At 39.0% G+C, this 27,860-nt stretch overlaps 1 protein-coding gene across 4 annotated transcripts in view; it reads left to right on the top strand.

Annotated features, from left to right (window-relative positions):
- Nell2 (neural EGFL like 2) overlaps positions 1-27,860 on the top strand; it is a 315,760-nt gene that overhangs the window by 129,284 nt on the left and 158,616 nt on the right. For all 4 annotated transcript variants that reach the window (XM_075960452.1, XM_075960454.1, XM_075960451.1 and 1 more), the window contains one exon: positions 26,485-26,576. In XM_075960452.1, coding sequence (XP_075816567.1) covers positions 26,485-26,576 — 92 coding nt within the window. The remainder of the gene's footprint in view (positions 1-26,484; positions 26,577-27,860) is intronic.

Here is a 27,860-nt window from a genome sequence, read left to right as displayed (position 1 = left end):
GCCCGGGGCTTTGAAGGACTTTACTGTCAGACGACTAAAGTAGTTGAGGTGACAATCATGGAGACCCAGGCTGGCCTGTGTGCCAGGCAGTGGCATTGTGTAGGGTGCTGCTGTGGCCATTCACCACTCAGCAATTGACTGTATAGATCTCGAAGGAGGAGGGGTATTGCTGGTGTTTTCAATGGGGTCAGTGTGAGATACTGCTTCTGTAAAGAGTGGGAGAGATAGTTTTTCAGAAAAGGTGGGTGTGATGGTTTGAAAGAAATGCCCCCCAAAGGGAGTGGCACTATTTGGAGGTGTGGCCTTGTTGGAGGAGGTGTGTCACTGCGGGGCAGGCTTTGAGGTTTCTTTTACTCAAGCTTCCCAGTGTGACAGTAAGTCAACTTCCTATTGCCTGAGAAATGTAACACCGTCATTCCCAGCACCACATCTGCCTGCACACCACCGTGCTGCCCGTGATGATGCTAATGGAACCTCTGAAACTGTAAGCCACCGCAATTAAATGTTTCCTTTATAAGAGTTGACATGGTCATGGTGTCTCTTCACAGCAATCGAAATCCTAACTAAAAGAGTGGGAAACTGCAGTATTTGTCGAAGGGACAGAGTAGAAGGGGGGTGAAGAGAGAGGTCTCAGGGAAGAGAGCCACGTTCGGTTTATTTTCTGTGGCTTCCACCATTGCATTTCACTAGTTTCCCTAGGATGCTCATGCATCTTTCTGCTAAGTAAAGTGGAGCTGCGACTTGGTCTACATCTGGAGGCAGCTTGACACGCTGAACACTGTGAACCTGGGTAAATCATTTCTGCTCTTCTTGTTTTCATCATTTGTTTGTTTGTTGGTAACTTACATGGGATGTTGTTTGTTCATACTGCTAATGCAAAACAGCCTTTATTAAATGGTACTGATAGTTATTATTAAATATTAACTGCATTGCAAGAATTTTATGTGCATGAAAAGCTAAATGTTGGCCTGTAGCTCTGTTGACAAAGTTAATTCTTAGACCATCATCCTGTTTTCTATTTGCTGTGACCCCATAACAACAGTACAGTTTAAGACAACTTTAGGCTGGCCCCTTTCTCCCAAAAATGTCTTTAAATCAGGGTGATCATAAAAATCTCTTTTCACAAAAGGTCAAGTTGAAGTCTTAAGTAGATTATCAAAGCTCAGAAAAAAATATTTTCGCAATTATGAAAATTACAAGTGTACTTCAAATTTTGGTGAGCTTTATTTCAGTCTTCAATGAATCAAGGAAGATTTACTTTAAAGGAAAAATAATAATTGTTTTAGTACTTGTGGTTTTGAAATTATAGATTTAAAAGCAGGCAGACAACATGAAATGAACTCTTGGCCTTTCACACATGTACATATTGAATCTTATTATCATTTCTGCTTTTGTGTTCTGTGGATATGGCTCTTGAAAATGAAGTTGAAATGAAATATGTCTACAATTTGTTCAGCTGAATAGCTGGTTTTGGTGATCATTTTCAGGATGGAGATGAAGGGCGCCTCATATCTCCAATGAAATATGGAGAAAATGCAGTTATACTGGAGGCTCCGAGGCTTGCAGCACCTGCGCCTCTCCCTTGACACTACCAGGATCTTAATCTAAAATATGAAAAATAAAACATAATTGAGTGGAAGAAATTTAAATTGGTCTACAGATGCCTTTAAAGAAGAAGTGATTTGTCCAAAACCCCAAACAATTTGTTTTATAATGTCTGTCATTTCTTCCTTCACTCTTTCATTGACTCTGTAATTATATTTTAGCTCCTATTATGTTGATCCTATCCAGGTATGACCCCAATTTTCTGACTGGCCCTGTCTGACCCACCCAGGAGCCTGCTTAAGCATTCACGGGATTCTTTATGAAATTCTGTTGTAATTTAATCTTCTCCGTGAGGCTCGCCCACAGGCTTTGCTCTGCTCTGGATTTGCACTGGAAGGCTGTTGGGAAACACCGATTCTCATCTTTCCCCTCTGTCAGTAGAGTCTTAGGGAGAACCCAATCACTCTTCCAAACGTTGGCCACCCACTGTGATCACTATACTTACCTTGGGATATCAGGTCTCTTATAGAAATGTATGACTCCAATTAGTGATTTGACAACTGTGCTTCGAACCTGTTCTCTGCATTTTTGCATTTAAAATGCTTCCGTGCTTCCTCTCAAGGCTTCTCCCCTGGATTGTGTGTGGTGTGCTCAAGCCTGGTTGTATAGACACAGTGGAGGCTTCTCCCTTAGATTGTGTGTGGTGTGCTCAAGCCTGGTTGTGTTGACACAGTGGAAGCAGGCTTGCTGATTGCTCTTGGTAGCCCTGCTGTCTTTCGCTATTAAGGGGAAGTCATCTGTGAGATAAATGTCCATTCTTTTTCAGGGAGCAGGGGTCACCCTAATATTGATAGTTTTCTAATAATGCAAGTTTCTTATTGCTCTGTCTTCTGTTAGTAGTTGTTCCTACTGCTACCACTACTATTATTACTACTACTGTCTTCTGTTAGTAGTGAAGCCCGATAACCAGTTGTTTCATAGACTCAACTGATTTTCCTTGCTGCTCCATCTTGCCTGAATTATACAGCACATTTGCATGAAAGCATGCTTGCGTATGACATCCACGACATTTCTTGTCTCCTATTTGTGAACCCTCATTATTCATATATTAGGACCCACTAAAATAGCTCCTTTCCTGTGAAAGCCTCACAACCATTCATCCTAACATGTAATTTTTAAAAATTACCCTTCCTACCTATCAATTCTGCTAGATAATTGTGGGCTTCCCTGAGCATCACCTGCTGTGGAGGATGTAAATAAATATTAGTCCCTTCTTACTTGATCTTTAGCATGTGTTAACCCTTCGTGATTTTTGAGGAGTGTAAAAAGGGAAGGCCACCCACTGGGTATCTTCTTTGTATTTAAAGAATGACACCAGCCCCTTGTGGAGGGCTGAACTTCCTTGGGCTGCCCACTGCCGAGTGCTTGGGTATGTATTCCCATCTGTCATCCTCCCTTCTGGTGTTCATGGCTTGTAGAACTTCTTTTCATCTTTGTAGTGATAATCATATGGCTTCAAAATATTTCCCGCTGGACTTTGCATCGTATGTGCACAGGATTTACAGTCTGGTAAGCAAGTAAACACTGGCTACTTCTCATCTGCGCCTTTGCCCCTCTGCATGACTTTTTGGGAACATTGGCATCGCCTCTGCTCCTATGGCTTCAGTGTCCTCAGTAGTCCCCCTCCAATTACTGTTCTGATGGCGGCTTTGTCTTATAATTTTCATTATTTAACTGCAGTGTTGTTACCTTGGCAATACTGTCCCAAATCACATAGAGTCTTTCTTACTCTCCCTTCCAAGGATGCTCTATAGGATGCTATAAAATCGTGCCTTTCACAAGAGATGGAATCTCAAGTGACATATGTGAGTGACACCTCTCCAGCACTATAGTGATTTCTGGTATGTGTTACTTGTGACCAGGCCAAGAGAGCCCAGAGGAAATACAAATGACAAAATATTTGAAAACAGACTCAGGAAAAAGATAACAGGATGGTAACAATGATTGTTTTCTCTCTTCCGTGTGTGAGCATACTTCTGGAAAGGAGTGGTGGTGGAGGGACAAGGAGGGAACACTGAAGAGCTCGGGAGTGTGTCTAAGGAGGAACTTTTTAAGGCGCTGCCAGTGCATTATTTATCTTCCTACCTATGCGGCAGTTCCTGCTGTGCAGAATTCCCCAGGGAAATTCCCTTTGCAGCTTGCCTTTAGCCAGACCTGTTGAGAGACTGAACTGGAGGGCCAGGCAGCTTCAAGAGGGTCATTACCTGCCAGTCTTTGATTCAGATCCTTGTCTGTGGTCATGAAATGTGAGGCGATCCTTCTGGAGTTATCTTTTTGTTGAAGAGACTGATTTAATCATGCAAGGGCAATGCGAATGAGCAATATCAACTTAATGCCTGGATCTCTGTCTCTGGGGACCATTCTGCCTTTTATAGTCTCTGAATTATTGATGACTATGTGTGCATTTTCCATAACACACTTCCCATGAAAGTGGAGCAATACTAATTTTACTAGTTTGGTCTCTTCCTCTCTATTTGCTTGTCTTTAATATTCCCTCTTTGGCATTTGACTTTATAGTTTTAATACTTAATTTGGAAAGCTGACCTTATTTCTGACTGTGTTCTTTTGGCAAATGGGAAGATATTTTTGGAGCTTTCATACTATCCACCTTTGAAGAATCTGGGCTGTGTGAACCAAAGCTGCCTGATGATTTCCAGTCCCATTCTGCAAGCAAATTGTGTTCTATTTAATGATGTTCCCATGGAAGCTAAGCATTGCTCAGCACTCAGTCTTTATGCAGTCCCCTTCAAGACACACTGTAGGCCTATTAGTGATTAAAAAAAAATAACAGAAAACCTCTGACACTGATTTAACTTATTTTTAATTCCTTTGCATGAATAACATTTAGTATTTTAAAGAAATGATAATAAGATTTGCAAATGCAGTGAACAGTGCCTTGACCTTTTTATAATCTGATCCCAATGAATTCTAAGCTGTAAATAATTGTTAACTATCGTTGCTTCTCTGCCATAGATCTTCAACCCTTATTCACATTATATTTACAAGTTTGGAGACTTGACAACATTCCCTCAGTTCTTGTCTGTGCCCCCAACAAGACCCCAGCAATCAGTGATCGCCTTTCTGTTTCTGAGTTTGACTTTTGAAGATTCCATGTGTTGGTTTGAATGAGAAGGGCCTCCATAGGCTCACATGTTTGAATACTTGGTCCCTAGTTGGGGTGTAACTGCTTAGAAAGGATTAACAGGTGTGGCCTTGTTAGAGGAGGTGTGTCACTAGGAGTAGTCCTTGAGGTCTCAAAAGTCAAGTGCCAACCCATTGCTTTCCTGGCTTTCTGCTTGTAATTTGAGATGTGATCCCTCAACCGTTTCTGTTGCCATGGGTTCTAACCATCTGAAACTATGCAGCCAATTAAATGCTTTCCTTTATAAGTTGCCTTAGCCATGGTGTTTCATCACACAAAAGAAAGGTAATATTCATCATGACAGTAGGATTGCTCAGAATTTTTTCATCTAGGTCTAGCTTATTCCATGCTGAGTAATGTTCTTTAGATTTCTGCACAACGTCTCAAATGAGGTTTCATCTTTCTGAAAGTTGGATAAATTTCCATTCTCTGGCTATGTATTGATGTGCTTTAGTGCATAATCACATTTTCTTTCTCCATTCATCAGTTGATGGACTGGTCATTTCCACATATTAGCTATTAGGAATCGTGCTGCACTAAACACTGAAGCAAAAACTCTCCTTGAGATAATATGATGGTTTCTGTGTGGTATATGGTCATGGTTTCTCTGATCACATGTTCTGATATTTGAGATAATGATTGTGTCTCTCATGGTATTTAACAATAGGGTCATTGGGCCACAAGTTATTGTAGCTTCTTGTATTTATCGAGCAAATATTTATGTCCCAGATGCTTATGCAGATGTTTGAGATTGTAAAACTAATGTAGTCTATCTCCTCAAATATTTACAGTTAGCGAGAGACACTTGGTTACCATACAAGGACCTGGGTACTGCTTTTCAGATACACTGGAAGTGGTGTTCACGTACAGAGCAAATGAAATCTCTTTTACTTGTGAGAATCAGGACAAGCTTCTGGAAAGGGTCATATTAAGATGAATTAGTCAGGTAATAACATGACTAGTGTTACTATCTCCCACCACTCAAATTTTGAGGCAACAGCTGCTTTATTGTTTATCTTGTTGAAATGAAGATGGCCACACATTTTTTAGTCAAGCTTCTGACATTTTTCTTTTCATTTAATAAGCACAATTAAGTCAAGCCTAGATGTAAAATGTATAGCACTGTAGGCTTACATCCAAAAATTGACAGTCATCAAATTAATGACATAATGATGCACCTGAAGGCCTTGGAAAAACAAAGCAAACAAACAAGTAGAGAAGAAGAGCTATTAAAATTAGAGCTGGGATTAATTAAATAGAGATGGAAAAATACAAAGAATCAATGAAAGAAAGAGTTGGTTCTTTGAAAAAATAAATTAGATTTGCAAATATTTATTCAGATTAGCTTAAAAAGAGAGAATCAAAATTAATAAAATTAGAGATGAAAGATACGTCATTAAAATGAATACCAAAAAAATTCATAGGATCACAAACACACATATACATATATATTTAAAGCTGGTAGGTATAATTAATAATTAATTTATAGAATTAATTTAAATAATTATCTAATGGAATAGAATCAGTAATTAAAATAACCAAAAGACAAATGCTTGGATCCAGGTGAATTCATCCGAGAATTCTGCAAGATTTCAAAAAACTGACACCAATATGCCTCAAGCTATTTTTCAAAATAGAGGAGACATTTCAAAATTATATCCATAAATGCATTTTTATCTTTACACCAAAACCAGAAAGCAGTCAATAAAAGAAGATGAGGAAGAGGACAAGGGAGAGGAAAAAGTAGGTGGAGCAACTATAGGCTGATTTTGGAGTGGTGGCAAGTATAAACACAAAATACTTTCAATAAAATACTTGGAAACCAAATTCACAAACACATCCATAATATTATTCATCACCATCAAGTCAGCTTCATTCCGGAAATGCAGTGAAACAATGAACATAGTCCCATCTCATTTGATCCAGAAAAGCCTTTTGACAAAATCCAACATCTCTTCCTGATAAAATTCTTGGAGAATCTAGGAAAACAGAACATACCTTAACATGATAAAAGAAATATACAAGAAGCTTACCCCTGACATCTTGCTATAAAAAGAACTCAAAGCAGTTTCTCTAAAACCAGAGACAAGGCAAGGATGTCTACTCCCCCACTTCCTATTCAGTATAATACTTGAAGTCTTAGCTAGAACAATAAGACACTTAAAATATATAAAGGAGATACAAATTAGAAAAGAAAGAAGAAAAAACCCATATTTTCAAATGATATTATTCTATAATTATTCTATACCTAAAAGGTTTTGAGGACTCACCCAGAGAACTCCTAGAGCTGAGACTCACATTCAACAAGATAGCAGAATACAAAATTAACACAGAAATACCAGGAGCCTACTCCTTACAAGCAATTAACATGCCAAGAATGAAATCAAAGAAACATCCTATACACAATAGTCTCAAATATTTATGTTGAAATAAATCTAACTTAGAAATTAAAAAAATATACAATGAGATCTTTAAGACTTGAAGATATTAGAAGATGTAAAGAACTCCCATGTTCATGGATTATTATGATTAATATTGTCAAAATTGTTTTCTTGCCAAGAGCAATCTGTATATTTAGTGGAATCCCCAGTAAATTCCAACATAGAATGATAAAAGAAAGAAAAAACTTAAAGTTCTATAGAAAAACAAAAGTCCAAGGATAGCAAAAAGTGTCTTGAATAATAAAAACAATAACAACAAAATTAAACAAAGAAAAAATGGCCAGAGATCTCACCATTTCAGATTTAAAGTTATACTACCAAGTTACAGTAAAAAAAATAATTAATTAATAAATAAAACAGTAATGTACAATTGAGAAAAGACAACATCTTTAATAAGTAGTCAAAATGGATAGTTACATATAGAAAAATATGCTTGACTGTTTTGGCACAGGGAAAGCCTTTCTTGAAAGGGTCCTTATAGTACAGTTGTTAAGACAATCAATTAATAAAAGAACCACATTAAGCTAACTGAGAAGCTTCTGTACCACAACAGACATGATCATTTGAGTGAGGAGGCAGTCTATAAAATGTCAAAACATTATGTACTAGCTATGTATCTGGCAGAGGGTCAAGATCTAGCACATGAGCACATGTGAGCACATGCACACACACACACACACACACACACACACACACACATACGCACACCCTCAAAAAATTAACACCAAGAAAATGGAAACCCAGTTTTAAAATAGGGTATAGAACTAAGCAGATTGTTCTCAAATATTAATTTTTTATGTGTTTAACATCATTAGTCATCAGAGAAATGCATTTAAAACTTATTTGAGATTTTGGATTCATTACTGGTGAGAGTGCAAATTGTGCAACCACCCTGGAAATCAGTATGGAACTTTCTCAAAATCCTAAAAATAGATCTATCATGTGATCTAACTATACCACTCATAGACAGATACAAGACTTTATATCCTACTATAGCGATACTTTCTCATCCATATTCATTGCTGTTCTGCTCAAAATAGCCATGAAATGGAGAAAGCCTCGATGTTCATTAACTAATTAATTAGATAATGAAAATGTTTATACAATAGGGTATTTTTCAGCTAAGATGAATGAAATTATGTAATTGGTAGGTAATTGGGTGATGCTGGAAGTAATCATTCTGAGTAAGGCAATCTAGGCATGTATGTCTTCTGTCAGTTGTGGAGATGATTATTGAACACTTACATATTTGTGTCTTGATGCCTTGGGGATGTGGGGCTTTCTAGAAGAGGAAGATAGACTATAATGATACAGAGGGACAAATGATAATACTGCAACAAGTAATGATAAATGGTTTGGATAGTGGGAGGGCAGGAGAGAGGAGGGAATGTGATGAGGATCACAAACACTAAAACTCTTCTGGAAATGTTATATAAAAACCATACTGCAGAAGCTTCCTAAAATACAAGCATACACACATATAAAAATAGATTAAATGCTGTTGCCCTACAGTGGAACAACAATGCCCCTCTTACACATCACAGGCTAACGAAAAAGGCCCCCAATCCCTGAAATGGTTCCATCTGTTGGAGCTGCTGGACAGTACGATCCCACAGACCCACCCTCCAGTACCACAGGCTCTTGTCATTGCCCTAGAGTACTCTCCAGAACTTGAAAGGATGGCCTGTTGTTGAAGACGTCACATACTCAAGTCATAGAACACTGAGAAATATAGTTGCTATTGACCTGGAAGCTTCATCTGTACCAGCTAGCTTCCATGGCGCTGTAAAGAAGAGAAAAGAAAACAGTCAGATTCATCTGTGAAGCCTATGAGCTATAATCTGCATGGCAAGATATACCAACTGGTAGAGTTGTGGCACAAATGTCATGGAGGCAACCAACCATTTCATCTTGGATTTAAGTTCTGGTCCACAAGATGGACCCCATACCTGCATTCAGGGCCAAGAACCCGTAGTTAGACAGGTCACAGGGAAAATCTACTGTTATTCTGCAAAATGGAAATAGTCTTAATCTGTGTCCTAACGACTTCTTACTGTGCACATAGAGTGGTGCATCTCTCAAATCTAATTACAGAAGTTTCTTTTTGTAATAGATGGCCATTAACACAGAATCTGCAACTGGTCAAGAAACAAGGAAATGACAGCTGTACTCTGACCTGAATAGGATACACATCAAGTCACTTTCTCCCACTATTCAGGGTCCACTGACAAAGAAGAGGTGGGAAGATTATAAAATCCAAAGTCAATGAATGACTCTAAGTAAGGGCAGACAGAGTTTTCCAGACACAATAGGAAGTTAAAGATACAAACTCACAAGACCTCTCTAAGTTGAAGCAGAAAGACTTCACTATGGAGGAAGGAACTCGTAGAAGCAATTGGCCTGCTTATGGGAGCTCACAGACTATGGAGCAAAGGCTATGGAGCCTACATGGGCAGGCTAAGCCTTCTGGATATGTATGACAGTTGTGTGAATTGGTCTACTTGTGGGACTCTTTGCATTGGGAGCAGGATGCTGTCACTAACACTTTGGCTGGCTTTTGGGAACCCGTTCCTAATGCTGGGTTGCCTTGTCCAGCCTTAATACAACAAGAGGAGCTTAGTCCTACCCTAACTTTATATATCATGCTTTTTTGGCACTCACGGGAAGCCTGTCACTTTCTGAACACAGGTGGAGGAGGGGTGGGGATGGGAGGGGGTAGGAGGAAGTTGGGAAAGGAATGGAAGGAGGGGAGAAGGGAGGCTGCAGTCAGGTTGTAAAATAAATGAAAAAAAATAATTGATAAAAAATAACGAATCAACCCAAGTGTGCCTTGACAAGTGGCAGATAAGGAAAATGTGGTATATATATACGGTGGAGTATTTGATTGCCACAAAATACAATGGAATGCTGTAATCTTGACAAAATGGATCTGGAAGATAAAATGTTAGGTAAAATAAGCTAGACAAAGGCAAATCCCATATGCTTTCTCTCCTATGTGGAAGCTAAAAGGCTTACTTCAAAGTGCGGGAGGGTGTGGTGATAATCGCTAGATGCAAAGTAGAAAATAGGAGGGATGTGCAGGGACTCTGGGAAGCATTCTCCAAGCACAGCAAGGGAAGAACTGTCCCACTGCACACAGCGGTGAGGACCAGTCCCAGCAGCCTGATGTGTCTTGTGTGTAATGAGATAACTATGCTAATTACCTTGATTGGTTCGGCACACTGGGTCCATATACTAAACTACCATGATATATACTATTCTGTAAAGAAGAAAAATAATAAAAACTTAAAAACAGAAAAAATAGTCTGTACGAAAACATTATAGATATAATATTGTTTATAGTTAAAACTGTGACACATGTGTAGTTGCCTGGTATTTCTCAGTTTAACTATTTTTAGGCAATAGACACAAACTCTTATCAGTTTACATAGGGTACAATGGTCCCACTGAGTATCTATGTGGTTAGCACTGCTCAATTGCTTATGGTTTTCTCTCTTCTCTGTCTTGTTTCCCTTGGATAATAAAGAATAGTTTTCCAGCCTAGCCATACTTCATCAGCTTGAAAATGAAAATCCCATGTTCCACCATCAGCGGTTCTTTCTCATCAGGCTAGCGTGTTTCTGGGAAGTGGAGCGTTTTAAATGTTCTTCATATTTAAATATGCATCTGTAGCAAGCTCATTTGTAATAAACACCGCCCAGCTTGCCTAGGATTCTTGGCTGGATGTTTATTAGGATGGTTGCACGCAGCATGTTATGATCCTCTGTCTTCCGATCTTTGTATCAGGAGTGCTCCCTCCCTGATCTGCCCAACACTAATGCCTTCCTCTGCATGTGCCCTTTTCAAAGGCTTGTCCTCCCCGAAGCATTTGAAGGACTGTGTCCCAGCTCGGAGGGATGTAAGTTACTCCGGGAAGTGCTTGCCCATCTTTTCCTACACTTTGCTGAGGCTTCTTGACAACAGGGAAGGCAGCTTCCTACTTGGCAGGAGGGTCCTCTTTCCAGGCTTAGCCGCCATTGCCCATGTCTTTATGAATCCCTTTGCTTCTCCTGTGTCTTCTGCTGCTGCTTTCTGCTTTCCTTTGAACTTGGACATCACAAGTTTGCTGTTTAATTCTTTGTGCCTAGGACCCTTCTCCACATGACCCTCCCACTGAGCCCAAGTATTAGTGGATATCTACCACATCCAGGTAGGTATGGTGCTGTCCACTGTAGCAAAGGTATCCTATTAGGGGCCACACACTGAAGAAAACTGACTTCCTGTACTTCCTGGTATCTGTCAACTGCCTGTAGGTTTTCAACCAGGAGTGGAACCTTGTGAGCTGTCTCCTGTTCCTTCCTGCTGGGGTATTGAATGCCTTGATCTTGTGAAGGTAACCACAGCTCTTGTGAGTTCATGAGTATATCCATGTGTTGTCAGAAGACACTTTCACAGCAATCCTTCCAGTCCCTCAGCTCTTACGATCTTCTGCCTCCCCCTGACGTGTGTTCCCTGAGTCATGAGGGGAGGAAGTGTCCCATATGTGGATAAGCATTCAATGGTCAGTTACTCTCTGCATTTTGATCATTTGTGTTTGTCTTTTTTAACCATTGTCCACTGCAACAAGAAGCCTCCCTGATGAGGGCTGAGGGTTGGGTTAGCCTGTAGGTATCGGGATAACTATTTAGAAGGCAGCTAGATACTGTATCAGCATAGGAAAATAATATAGTACTCAGTTCTATCTAGTGTCTAAGCCCTCATATCCACAGGTTCTTGGCCAGGTGTGTGTATGAGAAATGAGTTTCCTCCTGGTGAGCTGACCTTAAGTCTAGTCCAGCAGCTATTGGTTCCTGTTGTAGAATATTCCTATGTTCAATTACAGGTTACCCCTCATATATCCATGGTGTTATTGTGTGACATTATATACCTCTCAGTAAACTGCACCTTAAAAGTACCCTTCTTCTGAAGCTGTCTTGCGACCAGTGCCCCATTCATGGTTTTGCTTGCTTGGGATCTTTACATTTCATTCCTGAAGTACTGATGTGTGTGGTTTATATTGAAGGGGATCATGCCTTACAGTTTACAAAGTGTTTGTGTCCAGTATTCTCATTTTAATATCACAACAACATATAGCTAAAAGGTGTCATTGGTGATAGGAAAACGTTTCATAAAATTAATCCAAAGAATGAATGTTTGCATTTTGACTGAATCTACTGAGTGTTTAGTTCTAATAGCACATACACAGAAGTCAGATGGTTTTCAATCCTGACTTTGAAATATCTGGCAATGTGTAAACTTTCCATTTTTATATTATGTGTTCTACTTTCCTTGTCAGTGAAACATGTCCCCCTCATGGTTATAATGTTCAGCTACTGTAATGGAAGTAGGCTTTGACACAAATACTCCAACAGAAGTAGGTATTGACACAAATACTCCAACGGAAGTAGGTACTGACACAAATACCTTATTGTCTTCAATTCCTTACCACCATTATAATCTATTTTTTTATCTTCTGGGGACTCAAGAAATTCTTTACATTATTTTTTTCTTAAAAAAAATTTCTGTTCTAAACAAAAAATAAAAACAAAAACTCTCCTTGCACAAAACACCAAAGCAGAACTCAAGAGTTCTTTTGAAAACCAATAATTTTGGTTTTTTTTCCCCAGGGGGTTGCTTTTGTTTGTTTGTTTGGTTGGTTTTGTTGTTTGGTTTTTTTTTAAGGGAACCCTCTTTTCTACAATGTAAATTCGTTTAGGAAGTTGTCTGGAAGTTAATATTTAGTGCATAGGAAGACTTTAATATCTGAGAGTATTGAATTAAGCATGTGAACTCCCCATTACTTCCTGTTATGACAGACACAGCACGGGAAGGATAACCCTTGAAGTCATGAAGTGTCGCTCATTTCAGCTGGCTGTGCCTGTTTCAAATCCTGTTAGTGTCTTTACTTCATTGCAGATACCTTTGAGGATGTCCTTGTATTTTTATTTGACCTTGGGTCTGTCATTTGGATATTAACATTGTCCCTAAAAAGTACCAGTATGTTAAGTTCTAACGCCACAAGCCCAGTATCTGTTGCTCATCTTTAGCCCTATTTTCAGTCTCTATGTGTATAGCAGCATTTTTTAATGAAAAATTACATAGATAAGACTTCTGTTCCATGGTAATTGGACCAGGATCAAGGATCAAAATAGGGGGACCAAAGGGTTGGCTCAATGGTTCATAGTGTGGGCTGCTCTTACAGAGGACCTGGATTTCATTCCAGCATCCACATGGCACCTCATGACTGTCTGTAACTCCATTTCCAGAGGACATGACATTCTCTTGGTCTTAGTGGGCACTAGGCACTCAAGTAGCACACAGATGTACACACAGGCAAAACACTCACATACATTACACAAAAGGAATCAGAAAAGTAACACTTTTAAATAAAATTCATTTTATAAGATATTTTAGGTTGTAACTCAAGGAAGTTTTACATTAGTTAATTAATGTAAAAGACAAGTAATGTTTGTATGTGTACAGTGCATACATGCTTTTGAAGGGAGACAGCATATATGTGCTGGTCAGAGGACAACTGTGGCATTGAGTTCATTCCTTTTGCATTAGGTTCTGGGGACTGAACTTTGTTATAAGCCTTGGTGACCAGCACTTTAACCACCTCCCCCATCTAGCCAGCCCATTTGTTCTCCTTTAATTGGACAAAATTAAGTTAGAATCAAAAGCACTTATTTCCTCTTGCCTGCAGCAGACTTTACCCTTTATGGTGGCCTTTAAATACTCAGTCTTTGTTTTCCCAGTGTCTAAACTTCATAACCCAAAGGCTGTTCTGGACATAGTATTTTGAACTTTTCTTCTGGTTCTATTCTGGGAGTTATTTTTATTCTCTACCTCCTGGATCCTCACTGCTGCTGGATTTATGATATTTTAGGATCTGTTCTCCTTTTGGAAGAATAGTCTGCGGACTTTGATTGAGGCTCTCAGAGGAGCATCCTTTATTCCTTTAGAAGCCTGAGAATGTGATGTTCCTGCATGGGAAGGAGAGTTGGCACCTACACTCAGGACCTTTTCCCCTAAATTCTACTATTGGTTTTGCAAACAACTACATTCCCAAACAATTAATGAGATTTAGTTAAAGGAAGCAATCATGTATAATTGATGAATGTGTGAATTATTTAAGAACCCTGCAACTCTGTTGGTTTCAAATAGCATTTGTTCACAAAATTGGTGTTACTGAGGGACAAGGGAGAAAACATTTTCTTGCAAAGCTTAGAGATGTTATTGGAGCATGTTCCCTTTATCACTCACATCAATAACCCACCACCATGGATAAACAGATGTGCTCCTGTTCCAAGTGCTTTGATAATTTCATAGGTAGGCTCTGTGAGACCCGAACTGTAGAACTTTCATAATTAATATTCAAAATTCAAAAAGTAGATTAGATCCATCTATGTCTCTTTTAGTGTCCTCATTGTTGTCTAACTTCTCTGGGATTGATTTGTGGGCTGGTTTTCTTTGCTTTATGTTTAAAAACCACTTATGAGTGAGTACATGTGATACTTGTCTTCCTGTGTCTGGGTTACCTCACTCAAAATGATGTTTTCTACCTCCATCCATTTTCCTGCAAAATTCAAGATGTTGTTATTTTTTTCTGCTGTGTAGTACTCCATTGTGTAATGTATCACATTTTCCTTATCCATTCTTTGATCAAGGGGCATTTAGGTTGTTTTCCGGATCTGGCTATGCCAAACAATGCTGCTACGAACATGGCTGAGCACATGTCCTTGTGGCATGATTGAGCATCCTTTGGATATATACCCAAAAGTGGTATTGCTGGGTCTTGAAGAAAGTTGTTTCCTAATGTTCTGAGAAATCACTACACTGACATATAAAGGGGCTGTACAGCTTGCATTCCCACCAGCAATGCAGAAGTGTTCCCTTTTCCCCACAACCTCTCCAGCATAAGTCGTCATCAGTGGTTTTGATCTTGGCCATTCTTAGAGATGTAAGATGGAATATCAGAGTTGTTTTGATTTGCATTACTCTGATGAGTAAGGATGTTAAACATTTCCTCAAGTGTCTTTCAGCCATTTTAGATTCCTCTGTTGAGAGTTCTCTGTTTAGGTCTGTTTTTTTTTAAGTTGTGTAATAATGACTAAATATGTATGATAGTAGTTAATGAAATATTTTCTCCTGCAGCCAAATCTAGTTGCATATCACTAACAAATAACTGTCATTGTCTTACCATGAGACAACTGCCAGTGTTCCTGTATCTTTGAGAAGGTGCCCCAAAGAAGCGCAGATTTCAAACTTTTTTGTATGAAATGATACCTCTAATAGACAATTTCATCGAAGACTTTTGACTCTTGGTGGTTTCCAAAGGAATTTTAAAGAAACAACAAGAGCCCCATCTCCCTGGCTTCTGTTTTACAGGTTATCTCTTGGTGCCTCTAACTTTCCTTTTTGATGTCACTGTTTTTCTTTTAATTATGACTTCTTTAATTTTTATTTTATATTTTTGCATTTGTTTTTATTTTGTTTAATTACATCATTTTCTCCTTCCCTTTCTTCCAACATACTCCTCCCTGCTCTTCTTTAATTCACGGCTTATACTTTTATTAATTCTTGATACAAAAATGAATGCATATTCCTCTTTTGGGGTCTGGCTTTCCTCACTCAGGATAGTGTTTTCTATTTCCATCCATTTGTATGCAAAATTCAAGAAGTCATTGTTTTTTTACTGCTGAGTAGTACTCTAATATGTATATATTCCATACTTTCTTCATCCATTCTTCCGTTGAAGGGCATCTTGGTTATTTCCAGGTTCTGGCTATTACAGACAATGCTGCTATGAACATAGTTGAGCATATACTTTTGTTGTATGATAAGGCCTCTCTTGGGTATATTCCCAAGAGTGGTATTGCTGGATCCAGGGGTAAGTTGATCCCCAATTTCCTGAGAAACCGCCACACTGCTTTCCAAAGTGGTTGCACAAGTTTGCATTCCCACCAGCAATGGATGAGTGTACCCCTTTCTCCACAACCTCTCCAGCAAAGACTATCATTGGTGCTTTTGATTTTAGCCATTTTGACAGGTGTAAGATGGTATCTTAAAGTTGTCTTGATTTGCATTTCCCTGATCGCTAAGGAATTTGAGCATGATCTTAGGTGTCTTTTGGCCATTTGAACTTCTTCTGTTGAGAATTCTCTGTTCAGCTCAGTGCCCTATTTTATAATTGGGTTGATTAGCCTTTTACAGTTAGTTTCTTGAGTTCTTTATATATTTTGGAGATCAGACCTTTGTCAGTTGTGGGGTTGGTGAAGATCTTCTCCATGGGATGTACTCACTCATATATGGTTTCTAGCCATAAATAAAGGACATTGAGCCTGTAATTTGTGATCCTAGCGAAGCTAAATAAGAAGGGGAACCCAAAGAAAAACATATAGGCGTCCTCCTGAATATTAACCTTCATCAGGCGATGAAAGGAGACAGAGACAGAGACCCACATTGGAGCACCGGACTGAAATCTCAAGGTCCAAATCAAGAGCAGATGGAGAGAGAGCACGAGCAAGGAACTCAGGACCGCGAGGGGTGCACCCACACACTGAGACAATGGGGATGTTCTATCGGGAACTCATCAAGACCAGCTGGCCTGGGTCTGGAAAAGCCTGGGATAAAACCGGACTCTCTGAACATAGCGGACAATGAGGACTACTGAGAACTCAAGAACAATGGCAATGGGTTTTCTGATCCTACTGCATGTACTGGCTTTGTGGGAGCCTAGGCAGTTTGGATGCTCACCTTACTAGACCTGGATGCAGGTGGGTGGTCCTTGGACTTCCCACAGGGCAGGAAACCCTGATTGCTCTTTGGGCTGAAGAGGGAGGGAGACTTGATCGGGGGAGGGGGAGGGAAATGGGTGGTGGTGGTGGGGAGGAGGCAGAAATCTTTAATAAATAAATAAATTAAAAAAAACAAATGAATGCATATTACATGTACATATTTCTAAATATAACCTGCTCGGTCTATATAATGATACTCATATGTGTTCTCAGGGCTGACAATTAAGTATTAGAGAAATAATCGGTGTGCTAATTCTCCCACTCTCCACACTCCTTTGTTGCCTACTTTGTCTGTGTAAGTTAAGGCCTTGAGAGCTTTCCCTCACGCTCTATGCCATGTCTCTTGTTGTTCTTGCTCAACTCATGTTTAGGCAGTCACAGTCATACTGCTAGGACTTTATCAGTGCGGCTTCTGGTACTAGTAGGAGACACAGTATCACAGCCAACACTCTGATCCTCTGCCCCTTACCATCTTTCTTCTCCTTCTGCAATGTCCTCTGGGTGTTAAGTGTAGGAGTGCTTTGTGGATGGCTCCACAGCTCTGCATTTTGATTGGCTGGGTTTTCTTTAATGGGCTCTGCCTGTTACAAGAAGCTTCCTAGACAACATGTGAAGACTACTCTGATCTGTGGCTATAAGATCCAATAAGGACAAATGTTTAGACTGTACCAGAGATTATCTATGCTGGCCTGGTGGTGGTGGAAGGTTCTCCTCTAAATCCATGACCTCACAAGCCCTTGCTACCCGGCATGGCTTCTCTCTTGTGGAATAAGTCTTGTGTCCAATTATAGAGCGGCTGGCTAACTTTTAATTGGACTGGATCACACCAAAGGTGTTGTGAAATTGAAATAAATACATATAGCTTTAATTCACTGATTGAAAAGAAAAACTAAATATGTAGTCACTGAACAGACTTTAGAAGTGAAATATGGCTTACCCTTTTGATTATATATTCTAAAATATTTCAGTTGTTTTTTAATTTTTTTCTATGCCAGATTGTAGAAGTTAATTTGAAATTCATTGGAGGAAATTATAGTTCACAGCTCTGCTTTAAAGACCGGTAAATCAGGATTTTATTGTGCAATTTAGAATTTTCACAGTTTTACTGGCTTCTTTCACTTATCTGTTTCTCAATCTGTGATTATAAATCATTTTCCACTTTTTAACAACTGACAACTGTCAGTTTTGCATCAGTTTTGTCTCCAGTCTTTCTGGTTGCTATTTGCATTGTGATAATAGGTAGGAGTAAAAGTAATTAGCATGAATTTGTTTTGTAGATTTCTTCATAATTATGGTACTAGTAACGCAGTGTGTGATGTTTATCATAGCTTTGGTCAAATGTGTATGCCTATTGTTACATAATCCTATTAAATTTCTCCAAGGTGTTGTGAATGTTGCTAGTTAATTCTGAACAGGCTGTGCTTGTGAAATGCTTGGTGACATAATCACATAATTCATGATTCTAATGGTAATTTTGTGAGTTACACAAACAGCAGTATCCATCAATGAAAACATGAAGTTGACATAGCCATAGTGCTGTGGCCTAGTCTGACTTCAGAAAGGGGTAATTGCTTCATGTGCAGAGTGAAATGCCTGAATGAATAAACATATCTCTTCTTGGTGCTTCATATATTAAAGTATGTGAAGTTTCACTTCTTATAATAAGCTATATGAAATACAATAGCTCAACATGGATTCTTGAAAATATGTCCTAATTGCTATATTGTGTTTTCAGCAGGTGAATGATTTGAAGCATAAGCATCTAGAGTTGAATCACAAGGAACTTAATGTTGTATATGCACATAGGCACACTGACAGATATACGCTGAAATTATGGAAGAAGGGAAGCCTTTGTGATCATAGATGCATGCATGCAATTTAATTAAAACAGAGTTCACTGTCACAAAGTCAAAGTTCCTCGCTGTTTTGTTGGAGAAGTGAAGATGCGTACTTGTAGTCCAGTGGTCAATGGCAGATGCTCTTTGGTTCTGGAAATCTGGAGCTGGTCTTACATTGCAGTGTCCACTGGAATTAGCTCCATCTCTGAGACTTTGAGACTTCCATGGGCAGGACTTGATTAAAAACAGGATGTATAACTAACCCGTTTTTCCTGCTCTGTTAGATATTTGATCTTCCAAGGTCTCAGTTTCCACATTTTACCTTATGGCTATTTGACAAGTTTCTCCCTTATTTTGGGTCTACATTTTAAAAAGTAAAAGACAGTGTTCTCTCTTCAAAACTTATAAAGCATTTTTCTCTCTCCTGGTCTTTCTTAAGCCTTTTCTTGTGAGACCTCTTAAAGGTCCACAGTGAGCAACCTTCTTTAGCTCCTTACCTCCAGTTCCATCATCTCTCCTACCCTGAATTCTGGGAACCTGGTTTCTGTGGGTGATATAGTCCTGGTCTGCTTCACAGCTAGCTCTGTATGGGTATTTACAATGTGAGACCTTGGCAAAAGAAAATGGAAGACTAGAGAGAGGGAACTGGCCACGTTTCCTTACTGCCTCTTCCTCTACAGTGACTGATCCTAGCCCACGATCAGCTCCTAGGCAGCTTTGCAGCATAACGCAGATCCACTCCAGTGAAACCTTCTCCTCCTCCTATTGATTAGTTAGACACAGTCTGAAGATGACCTGCGGTGATCAAGAAGCTGGGTCCTTGACCAGACCTTCAGTAATTTCTTCTTCAGCCTCTTTTTATTTGTCACTTTTCTCAAACTGATTATCCTGTCCTGTTGGTTTAGTAGTTATTAATTCTTCAATTAGATAGTACCAGCTCTACTTGTACTAAAATGAGTTATGTGTGAGTCTGTATATCTATTAAATAGTGATGACAGGGATCATGAGTCCTGCTACTTACAGAGCACCAGACATTATCATCAGAGACTGTGCTTTAATTTCCCAGCTTCCCAGACCTGAATAATCACACAAAACTATATCAATTACAATACTGTTTGGCCAATGGCTCAAGCATATTTCTAGCCAATTCTTCATCTTAAAATCAATCCATTTCTATTAATCTGTGTATTGCCACAAGGTTGTGGCTCCAGCATCTTTTTGTTCAGCAACTATATGGTGTATTTCTGACTCCACCTTCTTTCCTCCTTTCTCTGCTTAGATTTTCCACCTTGTTATATTCTGCTCTGCCATAGGCCAAAGCAGCTTCTTTATTAACCAATGGTAATAAAATATGTTAACAGCATACATAGGGACATTCAATATCATCTCCCTTTTTCTGTGTAAATACAAAGGAAAGTTTTCACTTTAACATAATAAAATTACACATAATGAAACAGTTATCAAGCAAGAATTACATTTACAATCTTTAGTCTGTTTGTATCTGGAAAGTTTCATATCTAATTTATCTTTTATCATAAATAAAGAAAACTGTAAGTATAGCTATCTGTCTTCAACTCCATCAAGGACCCAAGCAGGATATAATCTTACCTAAATAAACAGGAAGCACATTTTAAGCAACTTCCAAAACTCTAGAATTGACAGAGACATCTCAGTGCCTGGATAGTCACCCGAAGTTCTTCTGTAACGTTGGGTCATCCATCTTCAGCCTATAGGCTTATAGTATCTGGCAGACTTTTCCATGAAGCAGGAAATATGAAAGGCTATTTTTTTCACCTATTTGGCAGTTTGTCAGTCACTTTCTTCTGTGCCCTGCAGAATATCTAGCAGACTCTTTCATGAAGCAGGAGCCCTGAAGGACTGTCTCACCTTTTTTTAGGCAATTTTTTAGTCTTTTTTCTGTGGGTCCTGCATGTCCAGTTCATATAGCATAATATCAAGCAGTCCAAGCAAGAACAGTTTCTTGCACAAATGGACAGTTAGCTCTGTTAACTGAAGGCAAATTCCTTAACAAATTTCTTCAATTCCCATTAACTTCTCTGAAGCAGTGGTTGCTGCCATAAGTAGACATGTCTCACTGTTGAGAAAAATCTAAATTCTCAAAACATTTTAAATACCATATTCTGTAGGTCTTTGAAAGGGTTGAAGAATGCCTATCAATCTGAAATATACCTTTTGCATATAGAAAACTTAACATAGCTCCATGCTTGACTATTATAGATAACTATCTATTAATCTGTATTTCTTAACTATACATTACATTTTTAAATGAACAGCACAAACATAATGCCTTAAACAAGAGTAGAAATATATATACATATATCTATCTATCTATGTATACATACACACACACACACACACACACACACACACACACACACACACATATATATATATATATATATATATATATATATATATATATACAGTGTAACAAAATCTACCTCAAATTTATATCAATAGACCAAGATCCATACCAATACAATCTGTATATCATATCCCTCTTATTTATTTATTTATTTATTTAATTCTTTTAAAACTTAGCCATGACCATTATAGTTTATAACCAACCCTTTTAAAATGAAAATAAACATTTATAAACAATCATTTGGAAATTTGGGAGTAGTTTCTCCAAATGGTTTCCTGCACCAGGATTTTTCTTTTACCCACCCTTGGACTTACCACGTTGTGTAGTAAGCTTTGAATCCTTTGAATTCAGGTGCTGAGCACAAATTAGAAAGTTGCATTTTTCATTCTCTTATAGAATACAGGATGTATTCCATGTAAGTAAGTGTATGGTTGACCAGATTCTGGTATGCTGGATTTGTGGCATTTATTAAGATAAAAGCATTCTTTAAGTCACACATGGAAGAAATATTTAGCAATCAGTTGGGTTTATTAAGCAAACACATATGTTATTTTAGGTCATAATGTAACACATGGTATACAGCTGACATATCAGTCATTTCATTATAAATATTCATGACTGAGCAACTTTCAGACAGTTTCTAAGTAATGTAATTTATATAATTAAGTTGTATTATTTTTTAGCTAGCTCCAAAAATTTATAACCAATTCTCTAGTGGTTGTACTTATGTAGTTAAGTTTTTAAATACAAGTTGAGTAAGTGGATCCACTTGGCTTTTTAAAGATATGCATATATTCTGTTATTTAAATGTGTGCCTTTAAATAAACAGCTAATTATTTTGAAAGTTAGGCTACAAACTTTGACACTTAATATTTATATGATAATATTAGTACAAATATTTCTTATTTCACTATTGCCAATGGTGATTGGCAAGTTATGTTTTTAAATATGAGAGGAAATATAAATTTCAAAGAGTAAAACACTTGTAAACTTTCTATAGATAGAACTAAAAGGATGTGCTGACATTATAAGTTCCATATGACTAAAATAAAAGGTGGGACTTATTACCTATGAGGAACAAAGTTCAGGGTCTGTTTGTGTCAGTCAGTCATCTTCATCAGTATCCAAACCAGTTCAGTTATCTTGAGGTATTGGTATGTTACTTGGAATTTATGAATCTATGATAGGGCCTTTCAAAGAAAACAGTGCAAAACTGCAAGTCAAAGGTCACTTTAGGCACTAGTTCTCAACCTATGGGTTATGACCCTTCTGGGGGTCGCATATCAGATATATCACATTACGACTCATAACAGCAGCAAAATTACAGTTCTGTAGTAGCAACAGAAACTGTGTTAAAGGTGACAGTATTAGGAAGACTGAGAACAATTGGTTTAGAGTCTAAAACCTAAAGTCAGATAATGATCCTAGGTTTAGGCTGCTGTAGTGTGACAGGAACCCAGATAAGAGTCATCATTGGCAGTGTGGAAATGATCATATCAAAGTAAGAGCAGCTTCTATTAATTTAATTGTAAGTATTTTCAAGATTCTTAGAGAACTGGTTGGAGACCTATGTATCTTATTTGATTACAACTCACTTCTGTGTTTCTGAGTTATGTTTAAATGTTTTCTGTCATTGAGATGGAAGCAAGGTAGGTCCATGTTAATTCATCTCAATGTCTTAAATGAGGTATCCCAACTCATGAATATTCATGTAAAGTAGTATAAACTAAAAAGCATAAAGCTTACATGTGCATATTGTAATTAAAAGACCTTCCCAATTTGTCTTAAAATTCTACAGCATATTAAACTACACCAGGCATTTGTTGCCACCCAAGTGCCCACTTAGGATATAAGGAGAATGTCATCCATCAGCCATCGGGCAGTTAAACAGCTGCAAGCTTTGTTGTTTCCTTTTCCCTCTTTTATTGAATGTAGATGTTTCCCTCATATAATAAATATATCCTGATTACAGTTCCCCCTTCCTCTACTCCTCCCAGTTCTTCTCCACTTCCCCCCACATTCAGATTTATTTTTTTCTGTCTCTCATTAGGAAACAAACAGGCTTCAAAGGAGTAAGACAAAAATAATATAATAAGAGAACAAAACTAACACATTTGAATAGGACAAAACAAAGAAATAGAAGGGAAAAAGCCCAAGAAAGGACACAAGAAACAGGTATATATGTAGAATCCCACTCTTTTGTAAACACCATAAAAACACCAAACTTGAAGCTATAATGTAGTACGATGGCCGGCTTGTTGGGGTTTTCATCTCGCCTGGTACCCCACAGCCGGCAAGTCCCAAAGAAAATCACACACAGGTCCACATAGGGTTATAAACTGATTGGTTCAGGCTTCATATTAGCTCTTATAACTTATATAGTCCATTATTCTAGTATATGTTAGCCACATGGCTCGGGATGGATCCAGCCCATTTCTTAGCTTTCTGAAATTTCAGCCTCATGGCTGAGGTACTGGCTGTAACCACATTTATTGTCACAACTCTATGGCATTTTAAGGTCCCTGCCAGCAAGCAAGCTGCAGCATTCTGCTCACAGACCACACTCAAATGCTTTATAGTAGGACTGCCTGCCTGAAAGAGTCAGAGTTTGCCCTGGCAGGATGGCCCAGAAAGCTGACATTTTAAAACGGCACAGCTTTTTTCCTGCTTTGGCTGAAAACTGAAAAGCATTCGCTCAGCTTTTTATCAACACCGTTTAAGTGTTTCTTGGCAGGACCTCTTAAAAGAGATGCAAGGTTTTGGAGCTAAAGCTGAGTCAGGAAGCCTCTCTTAGACGAGAGCCCTTGCTTGCCTCTAGCAAGCAGAGCAGACCCAAGAAACTGCTGCTACCAAGAAAACATGCTTCGTTCTATTCTTTTCCAAGCTTTCTCAGGCTTTCTGTGGATGCAGTTATCCACGTGGGTGCCATTCTGTAACATAAGGGCTGGCTTGTTGGGGTTTCTGTCCTCCCACCAGGTCCCACAGCTGTTTAGCTCCAAAGAAAATCACACAGAGATCTCCATAAGAGTATAAACTGATTTTCCCATTAGCTCAGGCTTCTTATTAGCTCTTGTAATTTATATTAACCCATTATCTTTATTTATGTTAGCCACATGGCTTGGTACCTTTTTCAGCTGGGCAGATCACATCCTGCTTCTTTGGTGGTCTGGGCAGGACTGGAAGGAATGGGTTTTCTCCTTCTCAGAATTCTCCTGTTCTCATCGCCCTGCCTCTACTTCCTGTCTGGTTGACCCACCTATACTTCCTGCATGGCCAATCAGAACTTATTTAAAACATGATTGACAGAATATAGACAGTTCTCCCACACCACTGTAATATATATATATACATATATATATATATACATATACATACACACATATATGTGTATATATATATATATATATATATATATATGACATGTAGGGTCAAAAGAGAGGAAAATATATAAGTAAAATAAAAATTAAAAATAAGGTAAAAATCTTAAAAACCCCTACCACTTTATGAGATGAGGAACCTCCAAAAATAGTGTTAATTAATTTCCTGTTGGTCATCTATTGCTGGGTAGGAAGTCTACTCATGAGAGTAGTTTGTTTCCTATCTATTTCCCCTTCCCAGTGGTATCCATGGTTGTTTCTCTGATCTCCTGAGAAAACTGGGAGCTGGGTGGTGGGGGAGAAGGAAAAGCAGAAGGCGAGGGGGAGGAGAGAAGGGGAGGGAAGAGGAGAACATGAGGGAACAGGATGGTTGATATGGGGGAAGGACAAAGACAGAGAGTAAGGAAAGAGATATCTTCATTGTGGGAGCCATTATGAGGCCAGCAGGAAACCCGGCATCAGGAAAATTCCCAGGAATCCACAAAGATGATCCCAGCTAAGACCCTACACAACAGTGGAGAGGGTGCCTGAACTGACCTTCCCCTGTAATCACTTTCATGATGATCTTAATTGTCATCATAGAGCCTTCATCCAGCAACTGATGGAAGGAAATACAGAGATCTACAACTAAGCACTGGGCTGAGCTTCTGGAGACCAGCTGTAGAGAGGGAAAAACAATAATATGAGCAAAGGGGTCAAAACCATGATGGGGATACCCACAGAAACAGCTGACCTGAACTAGTGGGAGCTCACTGTTCTCAGACTGATAGCAGGGGAACCAGCATAGAAGTAAACTAGGCCTTCTGAATGTGGATGACAGCTGTGTGGCTTGGGCAGTTTGTGGGATCACTGCCAGTGGGACCAGGATTAGTCCCTAGTACTTGAACTGGCATTTTGGAGCCCATTATTTTTGGAGGAATACCTTGCTCAACCTAGACATAGGAGGGAGGGCTTTGGACCCACCTCAATGTGAAAAAAAAAAGAGTAGTTTGTTTCCCTAGGGAGTTCCCTTAGAAAAAAGGATATTTTCATTTGCAAATGGTTATCCTTTGGAGACAGATTCCTGGTTAGGGATGGGACATGTGTCCACTTCTCCTTTCAGCTCTAGGACCCCATCAGATGCAGACCTATGCATGCCCTGTGCATGCAGCTCAGCTTCTGTGAGGTCCTAGGTGTATAGATCATGTTGATTTAGAGACCCTTGTTTCCTAGGTGTCTTCCATCCCCTCTGGTTCTTGTACCCTTTCTGCCTCCTCTTCTTCAGGGTTCCCTGTGCTTTGACAGGAGGGATTTGATGGAGACACTCCCTTTAGGACCGAGTGTTCTGAGCTCTCTCACTCTCTGCATATCTTCTGGCTGTGGGTCTCTGTTCCCATCTGCTACAGGAGGAAATTCCTCTGATGATGGCTGAACAAGACACTGATCTGCTTCCTTGGCCATCATTTCCTCCCTCCCTCCCTCCCTCCCTCCCTCCCTCCCTCCCTCCCTCCCTCCCTCCCTGCTCTCTGTCTCTCTCTTCCTTATTTGTATATATTTATTGTTGGTGTACTGGGTTTCATGAAGACATTTTCATATAAATATATAATATGTTTTAAGCATTTAAAAACATCGGAGTCCAAAGGTCCTTGCCAGAGTCTCATTCTGTAACCTGAAATCCCTCATTATCCTTTTGTGCCTCATTTCACTCTCTCAACTTAATTTTCATGCTGCTAATTAAGGTTTATATACCTTTCTCTAGACTGAATATACGATTTTAGTCATTGAAATGACTTTGAATAAAAGAATAGGAACAGGTAAAAAATAGTAAGAAAATGGTCTGCACATTTCTGACCCATGTTTCCTAACAAAGCTTCGATGTGTGTCTCTTTTTTCTAAAGCAATTTGCCAGTTCCAAGGACGGAGCTACTTTGAGGGAGAACGCAACACGGTTTACTCATCCTCTGGAATGTGTGTGCTTTATGAATGCAAGGTAAGTTTGCTCTCAGGGGCCTTCCAGACTGGTCTCGATTCCATAAACACTGGGAATGTTTCTGTGAAACTTTCTCCCAATACTCCTTTCAGATCCTAAATCAAAGGGAGGGTCTGAATAGCAGTCTCAGTTCAGACAGGAAAGAATTGCTGTTATCCTTTGAAGCACATAAGCTAGTTGTTATAAAACAATTTTTGCAACAAATGAAAATGTTACTTGTCGAATCAGTATTATGAAAAGGAAAACTTTTTACTTGTTTGTTGTTGCAAGGAAAAGGTAGGAGACAATAGATCGAGCTTGCTGACTCTCATGATTTTGACACTGATGAGAAATATCACTCAGCTAATTGGGAAATAAAACATAAAGCGACATAGTAAACATTAATTGTTGTTCAGAGATGGCGTTGATGATGATTTTAAATGGCTCCCTGAAGCAAACACTGTACAGCATCTCCATCCTGTGGAAGGCAACTTGAGCTATAGTAAGGCCACAGGACACCACCATAGCTTACAATAGGAGTGTGAAGAGCCATGAAAAATAGGGTTGGTTGGCTTTTCAGGTACAAAGTCAAAGAACAGAGTACAGAAAAATGTTGAACCAGTCAAAACTGGTTTTCATTTGAACTATAGTTTCCCTGTTGGATGTCCCTTGTACATGGATTTGACAATCTAGAGACCACACAAAATATTAAAATTAAAAACAAGTGATTTAGTCTGATTGTGTCAATAAATTACTAGCTATAGAATTATCAAGGGCCAAGGAAAGGGAAATCCTAAAAGTTTTTGCACAGTACATGGTACCCTAAAGAAGGTCTGTTGCCTGAGGACTAGGAAGTCAGCGAGGTTAAGAGGCAGACCTGAGACAGCAAGGATGGGGGTTTATAGTAAACACACATGAGACTTCTCTTGTTGAAAATCTGTGTTCCTATGGTGTGGGTCAGATCCTAACGATAAGAGGATCAAGACATACAAATGTGCCGAGGAATCAAGGGCTCCTGTCTCCATCCTGTCTCCAGGTGGGATCTCTTGTCAGCATCCTCACCCTTTGGTGCTGCCAGTGGGGTCAATCTCACTGTGGAGCCTACAAGATCTGGGGTTAATCCAGTCTTTCCCAAACAAGGAAAGGAGAATTAGAGAAGCATGCAGTTTGACACATATTTAGACATTTTCCAGCTGGTCTCTAAATGTGGCCTATCTTTCTGAAAGATAAGCTGTACATTTAAGCCACTGAGAGCATTTGATGTCGCTTCCTCAGTGTTTGTGAGTTTAATAACATCGATTATTG

This window comes from Microtus pennsylvanicus, chromosome 2 (genome assembly GCF_037038515.1).
Source record: "Microtus pennsylvanicus isolate mMicPen1 chromosome 2, mMicPen1.hap1, whole genome shotgun sequence".
Taxonomy (NCBI): domain Eukaryota; kingdom Metazoa; phylum Chordata; class Mammalia; order Rodentia; family Cricetidae; genus Microtus; species Microtus pennsylvanicus.
The sequence above is the reverse complement of the archived record's forward strand: the minus strand, read 5'-3'. Positions and strand labels throughout refer to the sequence as shown.